Consider the following 14547-nt stretch of genomic DNA (forward strand, 5'->3'; position numbering starts at 1 on the left):
CACATTCACAAATAGTTTAATAAATCTTTATCTAAGGATTTCTATAGACTCTTACTTATCTTGTGGATATGGGTTCATTTCTATAAAAAAATGACAAATTTTACACATCTCCTATGTACAATCCACAGTGTACATATGCGCATTTATTATAAAACACAGAATTAAGACTCGTAAAATAGATGCCAGAGATAAAATAATATTAGGTTTAGCATCAATAGTGACAACCGTATAGGGAGTGCTCATCTGCCACCGGTTCACCCCTTGGCAGCAGAGGGGTCTGAAACACTGTTTTTGTCCATTGGGTAGGCAGCAGATTTATTACGCCGGCGCCGCTTTCAGCACTGGCAGCAATACCTTAGAATAAATTAAAATTACAATCTGCGTCCTGGCCAAGCAAGTCCATGATCAGGTCAGTCTGTGATATAAGTACTGTAAAGGTCTGATCAGGAGTCCGCTTTTGACGATGTGCTTGGATTTGTTCTACTGATTGACCGAAGTGTGCATTGCTTCTCAGCTGTTGAATTCTTTGCTGGGTCCTCCCGATAAGTGATCTTTTATAGGAAGAAGGAGAAAAAAAAAAAGAAAAAACACAATCTCAGTTTGACAGCGAGTGATGGGTAGCGACCTTCAGATCCGAAAACACATAGCGCAGCATTTTGCCGCGGTTCACTTGACAATTTCACCCTTCACAGACTCCCTACTGGCAGCTGTGGCGCTGCGGTGCCCAACTGGGGATTTCAGGTCACTGGCTGTCTTTATAACGGTTCCAGCCAGTCACCAGGGGGAAGCAGGATTCGGAGCAGTGCTGTTCTCCCTGAGGTTTATTATACTCCAAACTGAATAAAGGGAAAGGAAAGAGAACACATACAATGCTCCTGCTTCCTGTAATCATACCACCGCTGTTGCTACCAACACCACAATATAGGGTTACTTCCAAGATGAGTCAATGCATAGATTGTATAAGAAGAGGGGAAAGGTGAGTAAGGATCAGCATGCACAAGCCAAGTATTGGAAGACAAGTAAAGGACGTACCGATATTCCCTAAAGTACTCAGTGAAATGTAAGACAAAGAGGAAGAGAAGCGGAACAGGCAAGGGTCACATGACAGCTGAGAGAAGAGAGAGAATGCATTACACACGAGACCGGGATCCGAGTAGAACGCCATGTCAAATATCACATATAGTCATGTATATTCAACATGCATAGCTATGCTGGACAGGAGAGACATGTGAATGATTTTACATGATTTTATATAGGTAGAATGGAAGGAAACCACACACAAGTTCATGGGATGAGTAAAGGACATTTAGAGAATCTTAGTAGCAATGTAACATTAAGAATACTGGGCACAGACTCCACTATACCGCTATACCAGTCTTATAGTCCTATAGCCATATATTTATAAAAGTGATAAATTGTAAATGAGTATAGTGACTCCACTATACCGCTATACCAGTCTTATAGTCCTATAGCCATACATTTATAATGCTGAGATTTATTTAAAAAGTGATAAATTGTAAATGAGTAGGGAAAGACACCGCCAAACCATAACATACTATATAAAGCGCAGATATGCTAAGGCCTCTTTCACACGGGCGTTGCGGGAAAATGTGCGGGTGCGTTGCGGGAACACCCGCGATTTTTCCGCGCGAGTGCAAAACATTGTAATGCGTTTTGCACTCGCGTGAGAAAAATCACGCATGAGGGTTAAATTTTTTTTTTTAAAAAATTAACTCACCTTCTCCTCTTGTTCGCGTAGTTCCCGGTCTCTTCTTTACTTCTTTAATGATGAGCTGTGGGCTAAAGGACCTTTGGGGACGTCAGATCACATGCTCCAATCACATGGTACATCACCGTGGTGATGGACCATGTGATCTGACGTCACCACAGGTCCTATCCGATAGTTCATCTTTTAAGAAGTAAAGAAGAGACCGGGAACTACGCGAACAAGAGGAGAAGGTGAGTTAACTTTTTAATTTTTTTTAACCCTCAATTGATCACCTACTAAGCATTCTGTATTCAGAATGCTATTATTTTCCCTTATAACCATGTTATAAGGGAAAATAATACAGTGAATAGATTGTCACCTAGCAACCATGCGTGAAAATCGCACCGCATCCGCACTTGCTTGCGGATGCTTGCGATTTTCACGCAACCCAATTCACTTCTATGGGGCCTGCGTTGCGTGAAAAACGCAGAATATAGAGCATGCTGCGATTTTCACGCAACGCATAAGTGATGCGTGAAAATCACCGCTCATCTGAACAGCCTCATAGAAATGAATGGGTCGGTATTCAGTGCGGGTGCAATGCGTTCACCTACCGCATCGCATCCGCGCGGAATACTCGCTCGTGTGAAAGGGGCCTAAGACTGGCATTACAAACGCCAGCCTTAGGCCCCTTTCACACGAGCGTGACGGATCAGGTCCGGATGCGCTCAGGGTACGTTCAGTGAAACTCGCACCATTTTGCAAGCAAGTTCAGTCAGTTTTGTCTGCGATTAAGTTCAGTTTTTTCTGTGCGAGTGCAATGCGTTTTGATGTTTGTTTCACGCGCGTGATAAAAAAACGGAAATAACATCTCCTAGCAACTATCAGTGAAAAACACTTTGCACCCGCACTTGCTTCCGGATGCAATGCGTTTTTCACTAAAGCCCCATTCACTTCTATGGGGCCAGGGCTGTGTGAAAAATGCATAATATAGAACATGCTGCGTTTTTCACGCAACGCAGAACTGATGCATGAAAAAAAACGCTCATGTACACAAACCGATTTAAATAAATGTTTCAGGATTCAGGGTGGGTGCTATGCGTTCATGTCACACATTGCACACGCGTGGAAAACTCGCTCATGTGAAAGGGGCCTTAGTATAAAGTTTGTCAGCACAGAGTGAACCAAATTTATTAGGAGGCATTTGAACTATCATTTACGCCAGTTTCTGGTTGAAATAATAGTAAATCTGTCAGGCCACTAGAGGCCATGCACCCTCCATCATCACTTGTCTAACAACATACATGTAGCAGTACAGTAACATATACTGTACTGCATATATACTGCTACATGTAACATATACTGTACTGCATATACACTGCTACATGTAACATATACTGTACTGCATATATACTGCTACATGTAACATATACTGTACTGCATATATACTGCTACATGTAACATATACTGTACTGCATATACACTGCTACATGTAACATATACTGTACTGCATATATACTGCTACATGTAACATATACTGTACTGCATATACACTGCTACATGTAACATATACTGTACTGCATACACACTGCTACATGTAACATATACTGTACTGCATACACACTGTTAATGTAACATATACTGTACTGCATATATACTGCTACATGTAACATATACTGTACTGCATATACACTGCTACATGTAACATATAGTGTACTGCATATACACTGCTACATGTAACATATACTGTACTGCATATATACTGCTACATGTAACATATACTGTACTGCATACACATTGTTACATGTAACATATACTGTACTGCATATACATTGTTACATGTAACATATACTGTACTGCAAACACACTGCTACATGTAACATACTGTACTGCATACACATTGTTAATGTAACATATACTGTACTGCATACACACTGTTACATGTAACATATACTGTACTGCATACACACTGTTACATGTAACATATACTGTACTGCATACACACTGTTACATGTAACATATACTGTACTGCATATACATTGTTACATGTAACATATACTGTACTGCATACACACTGTTACATGTAACATATACTGTACTGCATATACACTGTTACATGTAACATATACTGTACTGCATACACACTGCTAATGTAACATATACTGTACTGCATACACATTGTTACATGTAACATATACTGTACTGCATATACACTGTTACATGTAACATATACTGTACTGCATACACACTGCTAATGTAACATATACTGTACTGCATACACATTGTTACATGTAACATACTATACTGTACTGCATACACACGGCTACATGTAACATACTGTACTGCATACACATTGTTACATGTAACATATACTGTACTGCATACACACTGTTACATGTAACATATACTGTACTGCATATACATTGTTACATGTAACATACTGTACTGCATACACATTGTTACATGTAACATATACTGTACTGCATATACATTGTTACATGTAACATATACTGTACTGCATACACACTGTTACATGTAACATATACTGTACTGCATACACACTGTTACATGTAACATATACTGTACTGCATATACATTGTTACATGTAACATATACTGTACTGCATATACACTGTTACATGTAACATATACTGTACTGCATATATACTGCTACATGTAACATATACTGTACTGCATATATACTTCTACATGTAACATATACTGTACTGCATATACACTGCTACATGTAACCTACTGTATACTGTACATGTGAAAGTTCCACAGGTTCAAAGGGTAGAAAAAAACATCTAACCTAATATTTCGTTATATATCACCAGCATTTAGAGCTAAGTGAAAAAGTAGGTAAGGTGGGTGACCACAACAAAAGGGTAAAGGGGAACAGAACCTTTTATTAAAGGCTATGGAACCTTTGCAGTGATTTCTTTATTGAATTGTGTTTTGTGATTAAAAGAAAGTAGTATTCTAATTTGGTTTAATTACAAATGCTACCAGTCTGACAGCTCATCCTCCAGTCCCTTTCTCTCCTCCCCTGAATGATCTTTAAGAAGAAAGGATATGGGCTGATTTCAATGAGTTTCAGAAACAAATTATCGAATCGTTGCAAGAATCAGCAGTGAGACTCGACTTTTACTGATCCCCCCACCGCTCCCATTTCAATGCTTCATGGATCCTGACTGTTCTCCAATTCTTGGTCCCTCTTCACTGCTAAGCCAGTCACTGGATAAGGCAGGCTACCCCTGTGGCCAGTAGTTGGCTGGACAGGATATGTATCTATAGGAGCACGTCAGATGTAAGGACAGAGTCAGAAATGGGGGAAGGACCAGGCCATTTTCAGGCAAGCTGCATTATATAACATTAATAACTGTGTGGCTACTAGCTAATTCTAGAAAATATGTGATTTTAGGGTTCATTTATTTCCTGCTATTCTTATAACATTAATTAAATTACGGTAAAATAGATGTACACAGCTTCTAAGGAATGGCTTCACTGTCCTGATCACTGGTTAGTTTTAGCATTACTCAATCTCCGGTATTGTGCTCCCGCTTTATGGTCTACCTAGATTTCACTTCGGGTTGATGACAGTTGAGAGCCATCTTCACAGCCGCTGATATCTGATACACTTGACAATGGACAGGTCACAGACAACATCCACAAAGAAAATTGAAATTTAAGGCCAGACAGTTGCAGGCGTTTGGCAGCAGTTTAGCGTTACATTAGCTAAGATTTCCCATGCTTCCTGGCACTAAATAATGCTACTGTAGGTTACTTTTATCAGCTTACCGGCTCATTCATGACTTCAGAAAGTTCTGTCAGAATTTCCCTGTAATGAGATTTCATCTCTTCTTGGTACTCCAACTGATCTTCCTTTATGAGGCGTTCATTTACTTCCAGAGCCAAGCCACATGTATCTGCAAACTGCCTAAAAAAGGTGCGTATAACACAGGAACATAATTATACATGGTAAGCCGAGCAATAGGTTTTAGATTGCACGTAAGTCAATATGAGGACCAATGTCTTTCACCGAAGCTCCACCAAAGAGAATTTAATGGGAAACATATATGAGCACAATTACCACACTTTGGCTATAAATCTATATTCTCATTTACTAATATATGGACGTATTTAAACTTTGAGTGGATATCCTCTTTAAGGAATCTATAAGAAGCCCTAAGAAATAACAGCCCCAGTGGGAGCTTCTGCACCCACATAAAGAGAACCTGTCACCATGAAAAGGCCGTGCAATCTGCAGGAGGCATGTTATAGAGCAGGAGAAGCTGAGCAGACTGATGTATAGTTTTATGGGAAAAGATTCAGTAAAACTTGTATTTTATACATTTATATCTCTGCTTTTTCTGAGCTCAGTAGCCATGTGGTTGGTCATATCAGTGATGGACCGCCTTCGCTGTATAAGGCTTATTGCACACGAACATGTGCGCTCCGTGGCCGTATTTCGGACTGCATTTGCGGATCCGCAATACACGGGCACTGTTCCGTGTGCATTCCGCATCACGGATGCGGACCCATTCACTTCAATGGGTCGGCAAATCCGGAGATGCGGAATGGTGCGGAACGGAAGCACGGAACGGAACTCTACGGAAGCACTACGGAGTGCTTCTGGGGGGTTTCGTCCCGTACTTCCGTTCTGCAAAAAAGATAGAACATGTCCTATCTTTTTGCGGAATGGCCGGATCGCGGACCCATTAAAGTGAATGGGTCCGCGATCCGCTGCGGCTGCCCCACGGTGGGTGTTCGTGCATTGCACGGCCACGGGGCGCACACGTTTGTGTGCAAGAGGCCTAAATGTGTATACATAGCCATCAATCACAATTTTCTCTGCTCTTTCTGATCTATAACACTCTGCCTGCAGATTGAACTGCATTTTCATGGTGACAGGTTCTCTTTAATGTCCCCCAGACCTTCCTTTGGTATACAAGTAAGCCTGGAGACCCTCTCAGCAGATGAGATGTGTCATGATGTCTCATGTAGCGAAAATTTTGTACATTTCCAGCAAACTAGTTCAGCAGTTAGGCTGCATTCACACGGTCAGTTTTTCATGGCCATTTTTTAACAATTTTCCATTTTAACAGCCATTTAATGTGGATTATTTTCATTGGCTTTTTTATTTAAATCCCAACACCTGCAGTGTACATAATGTACCACATTGTGGCCCCCAGCAGTAATAATGTCCCCCATAGTCCCCCCCCCCCAGCAGGAATAACGCCCCCCCCCCCCATAGTGGCCTCCAGCAGAAATAATGTCCTCCATAGTGGCCCCCAGCAGGAATAAAATCCCCCATAGTGGCCCCCAGCAGTAATAATGTCCCCTATAGTGGCCCCAGCAATAATAATTTCCCCTAAAGTGGCCCCCAGCAGTAATAATTTCCCCTAAAGTGGCCCCAGCAGTAATAATTTCCCCTAAAGTGGCCCCCAGCAGTAATAATTTCCCCCTAAAGTGGCTCCCAGCAGTAATAATTTCCCCTAAAGTGGCCCCCAGCAGTAATAATGTGCAGTTTTTATGCCAGAAAAGAAAATACATCAACTACTTGCATGCACGGTGACACTCAGAAGGACCTGACTCTCTCAGCGTGATGAAGTCACCATGCTGGGAGCGTCAGGTCCTTCTGCATCCTGTAAGGAATGAGTGTGCGAGTGTCTCAGCGCATGCAAGAGGATCCGTTTTTTTTTAACCCCTGAAAGGCCATCTTTCACTAGTATCAGACAGGTGCACTCCTATCTTAGCGGCAGCTAAAAATGGTCCCATTAATTTCAATGGGGTCTGCTTGGCCGTGACAATGACCAAAAATAGGTAATTTCCTATTTTTCAACAGCCGCTCTTCACTGGCTGTTAAAAAAGCAGCCATGTAAATAACGCCATAGACTGCAATGGTTGTGAAAAAGGCTGTGTGACAGCTGTTAAAAATCTGGCAGTCAAACTGCTGTTTTTCACTGTGGTGTGAATGTAGCCTTATATCTGCAGGACCAAAAGAATCCCCCATATAGACTGGCAAATGAGAAATTTAGAATTTTGGCTTTACAGAAAGAGAAGTCATTTCGTAACTTTATACTTTATGGGGGTCATTCATGAAATCAGATATGTCAGTTTTGTGGTGTAAATAAAGTCATAAGTCATGGCAACTGTGACATTTCCATGGCAACTGTGACATTTTTCCTATTTTTCGGGATCTTCACCATTTTCAATGCAGTCTGTGTTTTAGAGCTACACGTTGTAAGGCTGTTACCAGCCTGCATTTGTGGGAGGGGCGTCTGACTATTTAGTCACCTCCCCTCCGTTCAGCCGGGCGCCCGAGTCTCACGCATCCCGTGGTATCGCGCTCCTTCCTCTCTGCTTCGTGACCTTCTTCCGGTTCCAGCATACAGGCACCGCCGGCGTCCGAATCATCCTCTCCATCGCCCTCCTCTCCAGGTAATCGAGGTGCGGTTCACGTCGCACCAGCTGAGCCTCGCGTCGGGGCTCGCGCCCCCTGGTGGTATTGGTTAAGTGCCGCTCTCCTCCTGCCTAGTTCCGATTCCGGCTGCGCGCCGGCACCCGGCGTCCTGGGTCACTATCTTGCCCGTCACGCGCCGCGCTTCTGGGGGTACCAAGTTGTTTTGTCTTGGGCTGTCAGTTTGTTCCTCTGTTCACCACCCATGCACTCTCCTAAGCACAAGTAATTCGTTTTTTTTTCAGGCTATGTGATGCAGGCAGCGTTTTCATTTTGGGGGGGGGGGGGGGGGGGAAGACGCAGTTTTCAACCATATGCCCTCTATTAGGCAGGGCACAAAAAAAAAAAAAAGAGGGGGAATTTTATTTTATTTTTGTCATAAAATGCCATTTATCAGGGGGGAACGCTTCCCTACAGTCAGTCCATCCTCGTCGCTGCCTCTGCATCACATTGCCAGAAAATTGCGCCGTGAAGTTGGTGGTACATTACTGTCCGATTCTACGGTTCTGCTACGTCACGTTGCTTCCGTCCCTAGATCCTTCCACTTTTGGGGTCCGGTGGATCATCCGGGGTCTTCCCGTGCCTTGCGGTCTTCCCAGGGTGTCACGTCACTGGTTTCGCCCGGTTCGTCAATTGTCTGGTTCGCCCAGGTGGTCACATTCCTGGGTCACCCAGGTTGTCAATGTTCCTGGATCGCCCAGGTTTGTTCAATGTTCCTGGATCGCCCAGGTTGTCAATGTTCCTGGATCGCCCAGGTTATCAATGTTCCTGGATCGCCCAGGTTATCAATGTTCCTGGATCGCCCAGGTTGTCAGTGTTCCTGGATCACCCAGGTTGTCAGTGTTCCTGGATCGCCCAGGTTGTCAGTGTTCCTGGATCGCCCAGGTTGTCAATGTTCCTGGATCGCCCAGGTTGTCAGTGTTCCTGGATCGCCCAGGTTGTCAATGTTCCTGGATCGCCCAGGTTGTCAATGTTCCTGGATCGCCCAGGTTGTCAATGTTCCTGGATCGCCCAGGTTGTCAATGTTCCTGGATCGCCCAGGTCGTCAGTGTTCCTGGATCGCCCAGGTCGTCAATGTTCCTGGATCGCCCAGGTTGTCAATGTTCCTGGATCGCCCAGGTTGTCAATGTTCCTGGATCGCCCAGGTCGTCAGTGTTCCTGGATCGCCCAGGTTGTCAATGTTCCTGGATCGCCCAGGTTGTCAGTGTTCCTGGATCGCCCAGGTTGTCAATGTTCCTGGATCGCCCAGGTTGTCAATGTTCCTGGATCGCCCAGGTTGTCAATGTTCCTGGATCGCCCAGGTTGTCAATGTTCCTGGATCGCCCAGGTTGTCAGTGTTCCTGGATCGCCCAGGTTGTCAGTGTTCCTGGATCGCCCAGGTTGTCAGTGTTCCTGGATCGCCCAGGTTGTCAGTGTTCCTGGATCGCCCAGGTTGTCAGTGTTCCTGGATCGCCCAGGTTGTCAGTGTTCCTGGATCACCCAGGTTGTCAATGTTCCTGGATCACCCAGGTTGTCAATGTTCCTGGATCACCCAGGTTGTCAGTGTTCCTGGATCGCCCAGGTTGTCAGTGTTCCTGGATCACCCAGGTTGTCAATGTTCCTGGATCGCCCAGGTTGTCAGTGTTCCTGGATCGCCCAGGTTGTCAGTGTTCCTGGATCGCCCAGGTTGTCAATGTTCCTGGATCGCCCAGGTTGTCAATGTTCCTGGTTCGCCCAGGTTTTCGTCTGCATTTTCTTAGGTTTTTACATCTATGTCGATTGTTCCTTCCTTTAGATTGGGCAGTTGTTATTTTTCCTTCCTCTCCTTCGTTTCATCTAGGAATCTCGAGGCAATTCCAGGTAAGTCGGCTCAGAGACGGTCACTGGGGTAGGGTTAACTCTCAGTTTGATACTCAAGTCCGTTCTTTTTATTAGTTTCCACTTAGTCGTTTGGGGTTTTTGGAAATCATCATTCTAAACCGTTCACATTCCCGTCAGGTAGGTTTTTCGTTGGTCACTTTTCACACGATTCAGTCTCTCACCTTCTTTCGGCCGCTACCACCGCTTCCGTCTGTGCTTCTTTTTTCGTTTTCCGGTAGACATAAGTTCCCTTTTTTCCCAGGTCGTCATGTCTCACATGTCCGATATGGAGGACAATCTCTCCATGCCAGGATCATCCGTCTCGGGGCATCTTAGCAACACATCTCTGAGGAGTTGGACCGTGCCGAAGTTAATCGCCGAACTCAATCGCAGGGGGATTCGGCATCCCGCGACGGCCCGCAAGGCCGAATTATACCGGCTCCTGATGACCACTCCGGGTCCGTCAGCTGAGCAGTCCAACAGCGACTCCATCCGGCTGGCTCTAGCCCAGATCCAGTCATCCATCACCGGACTTGTTAGCTCAGTCACGGACATTCAGAACAGGGTCGCGGTTTTAGAATCCAGGCCAGCAGCCTCACCGCAATCTCCAGGTTCGGCAGTCATTTCTGCCATTCCTCCGGACGTTGCAGGTAGGCCTTCTGCCACCCCCCAAATTGCTCCTTCCCACTTCGTTCCGGAGCATATTAAGAAGGATATCCTGGCAGGCAAGGACGTTAATTTAGCATCCATTTTGATTGCCTCCCAGGATATCTCCGAAAACCGGGTGATTAATTGCGGAGAGGTTTCCGTGGTCTTGAAGGCCAAGGATGCTCGGTTAAATAGGAAGCTGTCGGTTTCCGAGTTTGTCCTGGCCTTCAGTCTCTACAGGGATGTAATATGCTCCGCCCATCCCAATCGTAGGGAGGAATTAGACACTTACTTGTACCGGATTGCGGATTTGGGGCACAAGTACGGCGGCTCAGCATTTTACGATTATCATCGTTCGTTTTCTGCCAAAGCCGCCGCAGCCCTGAATCAATTCCAGTTCATGTCCAACTGGGCAGACTTGGACATGGAGTTATTCTGCCGGCACTTCGCAGGTCTGAAGGCTCCCCTGTGTGCCATCTGCCAGTCCATCTTTCATTCCACGGAATGGTGCCCTAATCCGGTGCAAGATCCTCAGTCGGCGCCCACTCCAGGTCCGTCCGGGTCCTCCAGGTCTTCCTCATCTTTAGATAAACTGGGTAGGCCCATTGTGTACCTTGGCAGTAGCCAGGTGTGCAATAATTTTAATGCTAAGGGCTGTGCTTTCAATGCGTGCCGGGCACTGCACATCTGCTCCCTTTGTTTTCGGGCCCACCCTCGTTCCTCCTGTCCCAGGAAGTCAGCCAGGGACTCCTGACTAGCCGACCTCAACTTGGAGTTACTGGCTGCACTTCTGCAGGACCACCCTGATCGTTCCTTTGTCGCCTTCTTATTGGATGGGTGCAGAGACGGGTTTCACACCGGCATTATCACGCCCCCTCAGGGCTGCTGGTTGGGCCCCAATCTGCTATCCGCCTCCAGTGACCCTGAGGCGGTGTCCACTCTCATTCAGGCAGAGGTCGACAAAGGGTTCGTCATTGGTCCTTTCCTTCAGATTCCATTCCGGTCGTGGCGCATCAACCCTATCGGTCTGGTCACGAAGTCATCTTCAAATAAAAAACGTCTCATTTATGATCTCTCCGCGCCTCATATGTCCTCCATCCCCAGTCTTAATTCACTCATTCCGTCTGAGGAATATTCCATGCAATATTCCTCAGTTGACGAGGCCATCCAGTACATTCTTCAAGCAGGTGTCGGGGCTTGGTTGGCCAAGGTAGATATTGCCGATGCCTTTAAGCTGCTTCCAATACACCCGCAGCTTTGGAAGTACTACGGCATCCAGTGGGAAGGTAAATTTTATTTTGCCAACCGGCTTACTTTTGGCTCCAAGAGCAGCCCCTGGCTTTTTGAACAGCTTGCTAAAGCCTTGCATTGGATTCTCAATCATCACGGTGGCTTATCCATGGTCGTTCACTATCTGGACGATTTTCTCCTCATTGAAAGGCCCAGTCAGGTCCCTTCCATTCCCCATTCACTTCTGGACATTTTTTCCCGACTCCAGGTTCCCGTGGCCACGGCCAAGACTGAGGGTCCGGCCACTACAGTCACCTTCCTGGGCATCATTCTTGATACCGTTAGAATGGAAGCTAGCCTCCCCAGCGAGAAGTTGCTCAGGATTCGCTCAGCCATCTCCCGGGCAGTCCAGTCTCACTCGCTGACCAGGACGGAGCTCCAATCCTTGCTGGGGATGCTTAATTTCGCCACCAGAATCATGCCTCAAGGTAGGGCCTTCCTTTCCAGGTTGCTATGTCTCCTGCCCTCGGCCCCGGAACAAGATTCTGTCGTCCATTTGGACAGCCAGGCCATTGCAGATCTCGACATGTGGAGCAGTTTTCTCGCTAACTGGAACGGCATTTCCTTGTTCGTTCCGCAGTGGGATTCCTCTTCCCCCATGGTTTTCTCCGACGCCGCCGGTTCCTCCGGGTTCGCTGCCATTTTCAGATCTCATTGGCTGGCTGCCGGATGGCCGCCAGAATTAGCCTCGGACTCTGCAGCTCTAAAATCTTCCCCCCTTTTGGAACTATATCCCATAGTGGCGGCTGCTCAGGCCTGGGGTCACCTCTGGTCTAACTCTTCTGTGACTTTCGTTACGGATAGCCAGACCTTGGTGGACATCGTCAACAAGGGCAGAGCCCAGTCCCTCAGGATCATGGCGTTATTACGCAAATTAGTGTGGTTATCCCTCCACCATAATTTTCACATGCGCTGCGTACACATCTCAGGCGAGAAGAATAGGGCTGCGGACGCGCTTTCCCGTGCTAACTTTGCAATTTTCTTTCAGGAAATGCCCGACGCGGATCGGTCAGGCACGCCGGTGCCTCAATTCAGCACCCTCACTCTGGGTTAGGTTCGCTCTTAGAGGAGGCCAAGGGCCTGGTCGCCAAATCCTTGTCACGTAATACGGCGAGGAACTATCAGGCTGGTCTAAGGGCGTTTGATAAATTCTCTAGGAATCATCCGAGGGGTCAACACTCCGAGATCTCCTACATCATGGCCTTCCTGGCCTATTGTCATTCGCATCTCTCCCTGTCGTATGGTACCATCAGACTTTATTTGGCCGGACTTCAACATCACGCTATGCTGGCCAATCCTCGTCACAGGTCCTATTTTTCCATCCAAGCTATTAAAGCCACCCTTCGGGGCATTCAAAAGGAAGGGAAGGGATCCGTGAGCCATAGGCAGCCAGTCTCCGGCCAGTTGTTCAGGGATCTTTCCTCGTCATTGGATGGTAATCCTTTTGGGCCCTCCACTAGCCTGATTCTGAAAGCGGCTATGTATCTCGCTTTTTATGGGTTCCTCCGGCCCGGAGAGGTTCTGGCTGGTCCAAATCGGAAAAACCATCCTCTGAAGCAACATCTGTCCTGGGGCCAGGACCATTACACTCTGCTTCTACCCTCCACCAAAACCAATCAGACGGGTCCTCCCTCTGAAATCAAGTTCTACCCGACCTTGAACAATTGGTGCCCAGTTCAAGTGCTGCATCAACTGACAGCACTCATCCAAGGTTCATTGCCCGACAGTCCACTCTTGCCGCATGCAGGCAAGCCTCTCAGCACCTCGCAATTCATCGCTTATATCCGTGCTCTCGCCCAGGGTTTAGGCTATGACCCCAAGGTAATCTCAGGGCACTCATTCCGTATAGGGGCAGCCTCCGCTGCTTCCAGTCATCGGGTGCCGGCCCACGTCATCCGGTCTATGGGGCGGTGGCGATCCTCCTGCTTTACCAGGTACATACCCAATCCCCAAACGGAGATATCCCATGCCTTTCGTTCTCTGGCTTTGTAATTTGTAAATAAAGTGTTGTACCTACCGGTTGTTTTTTGCCCCCTTTTTCCCTCACTGGTGTACCCGCGCCCGTGGCTTCCGGCACAATTCAGCCACTATGTTCAGGGCAGGTTTCTCTGCGTACGCCGACGTTGTCCTAGCCCTGACCATAAATGAAATTAGACCTGGATTTTGGCTCATTTACTATGTGCGACTTCTACAAAAGTCGCAACCCACCACAGGCAACCCCCTGGTCTACTTTTACACCTAAAGGTGTAAACCACATTGCACTCATGCTACATATATTATAAGGTGGACCAGTTCATAAATTTGGTGCAGGCACACAAAGCAAAGCCAGACTTAAAGGGTTTCTGTCACCAAAATCAACCCTATTAAACTAGCTGACATTAGCTATGTGCTAATGTCAGCTGAACCTATCTAGCCTATTCCTACTTCTATCTATACCCCCGTTACTCCAGAAATATAACTTTTATAATATGCTAATTAGCCTCTAGGTGCAGGGGGGGCGTTGCCCCTGCTCCTAGAGGCTCCGTTCTCCCACCTCTGGCCACGCCCTGCTACACTAGATTGACAGGGCCAGGCAGCCTTCACCTCCAACTGTCGGCCCT

At 46.5% G+C, this 14547-nt stretch overlaps 1 protein-coding gene across 5 annotated transcripts in view; it reads right to left on the reverse strand.

Moving 5' to 3' along the window:
- Positions 1-14547, reverse strand: part of DOCK10 (dedicator of cytokinesis 10) — a 374360-nt gene continuing 359813 nt past the window's right edge. For all 5 annotated transcript variants that reach the window (XM_040428071.1, XM_040428073.1, XM_040428072.1 and 2 more), the window contains 2 exons: positions 5509-5647; positions 1-551 (listed from right to left, as the gene is read on the reverse strand). In XM_040428071.1, coding sequence (XP_040284005.1) covers positions 444-551; positions 5509-5647 — 247 coding nt within the window. In that variant the 3' untranslated portion in view covers positions 1-443. The remainder of the gene's footprint in view (positions 552-5508; positions 5648-14547) is intronic.

The sequence above is a fragment of the Bufo bufo genome, chromosome 4 (genome assembly GCF_905171765.1).
Source record: "Bufo bufo chromosome 4, aBufBuf1.1, whole genome shotgun sequence".
Lineage (NCBI taxonomy): Eukaryota > Metazoa > Chordata > Amphibia > Anura > Bufonidae > Bufo > Bufo bufo.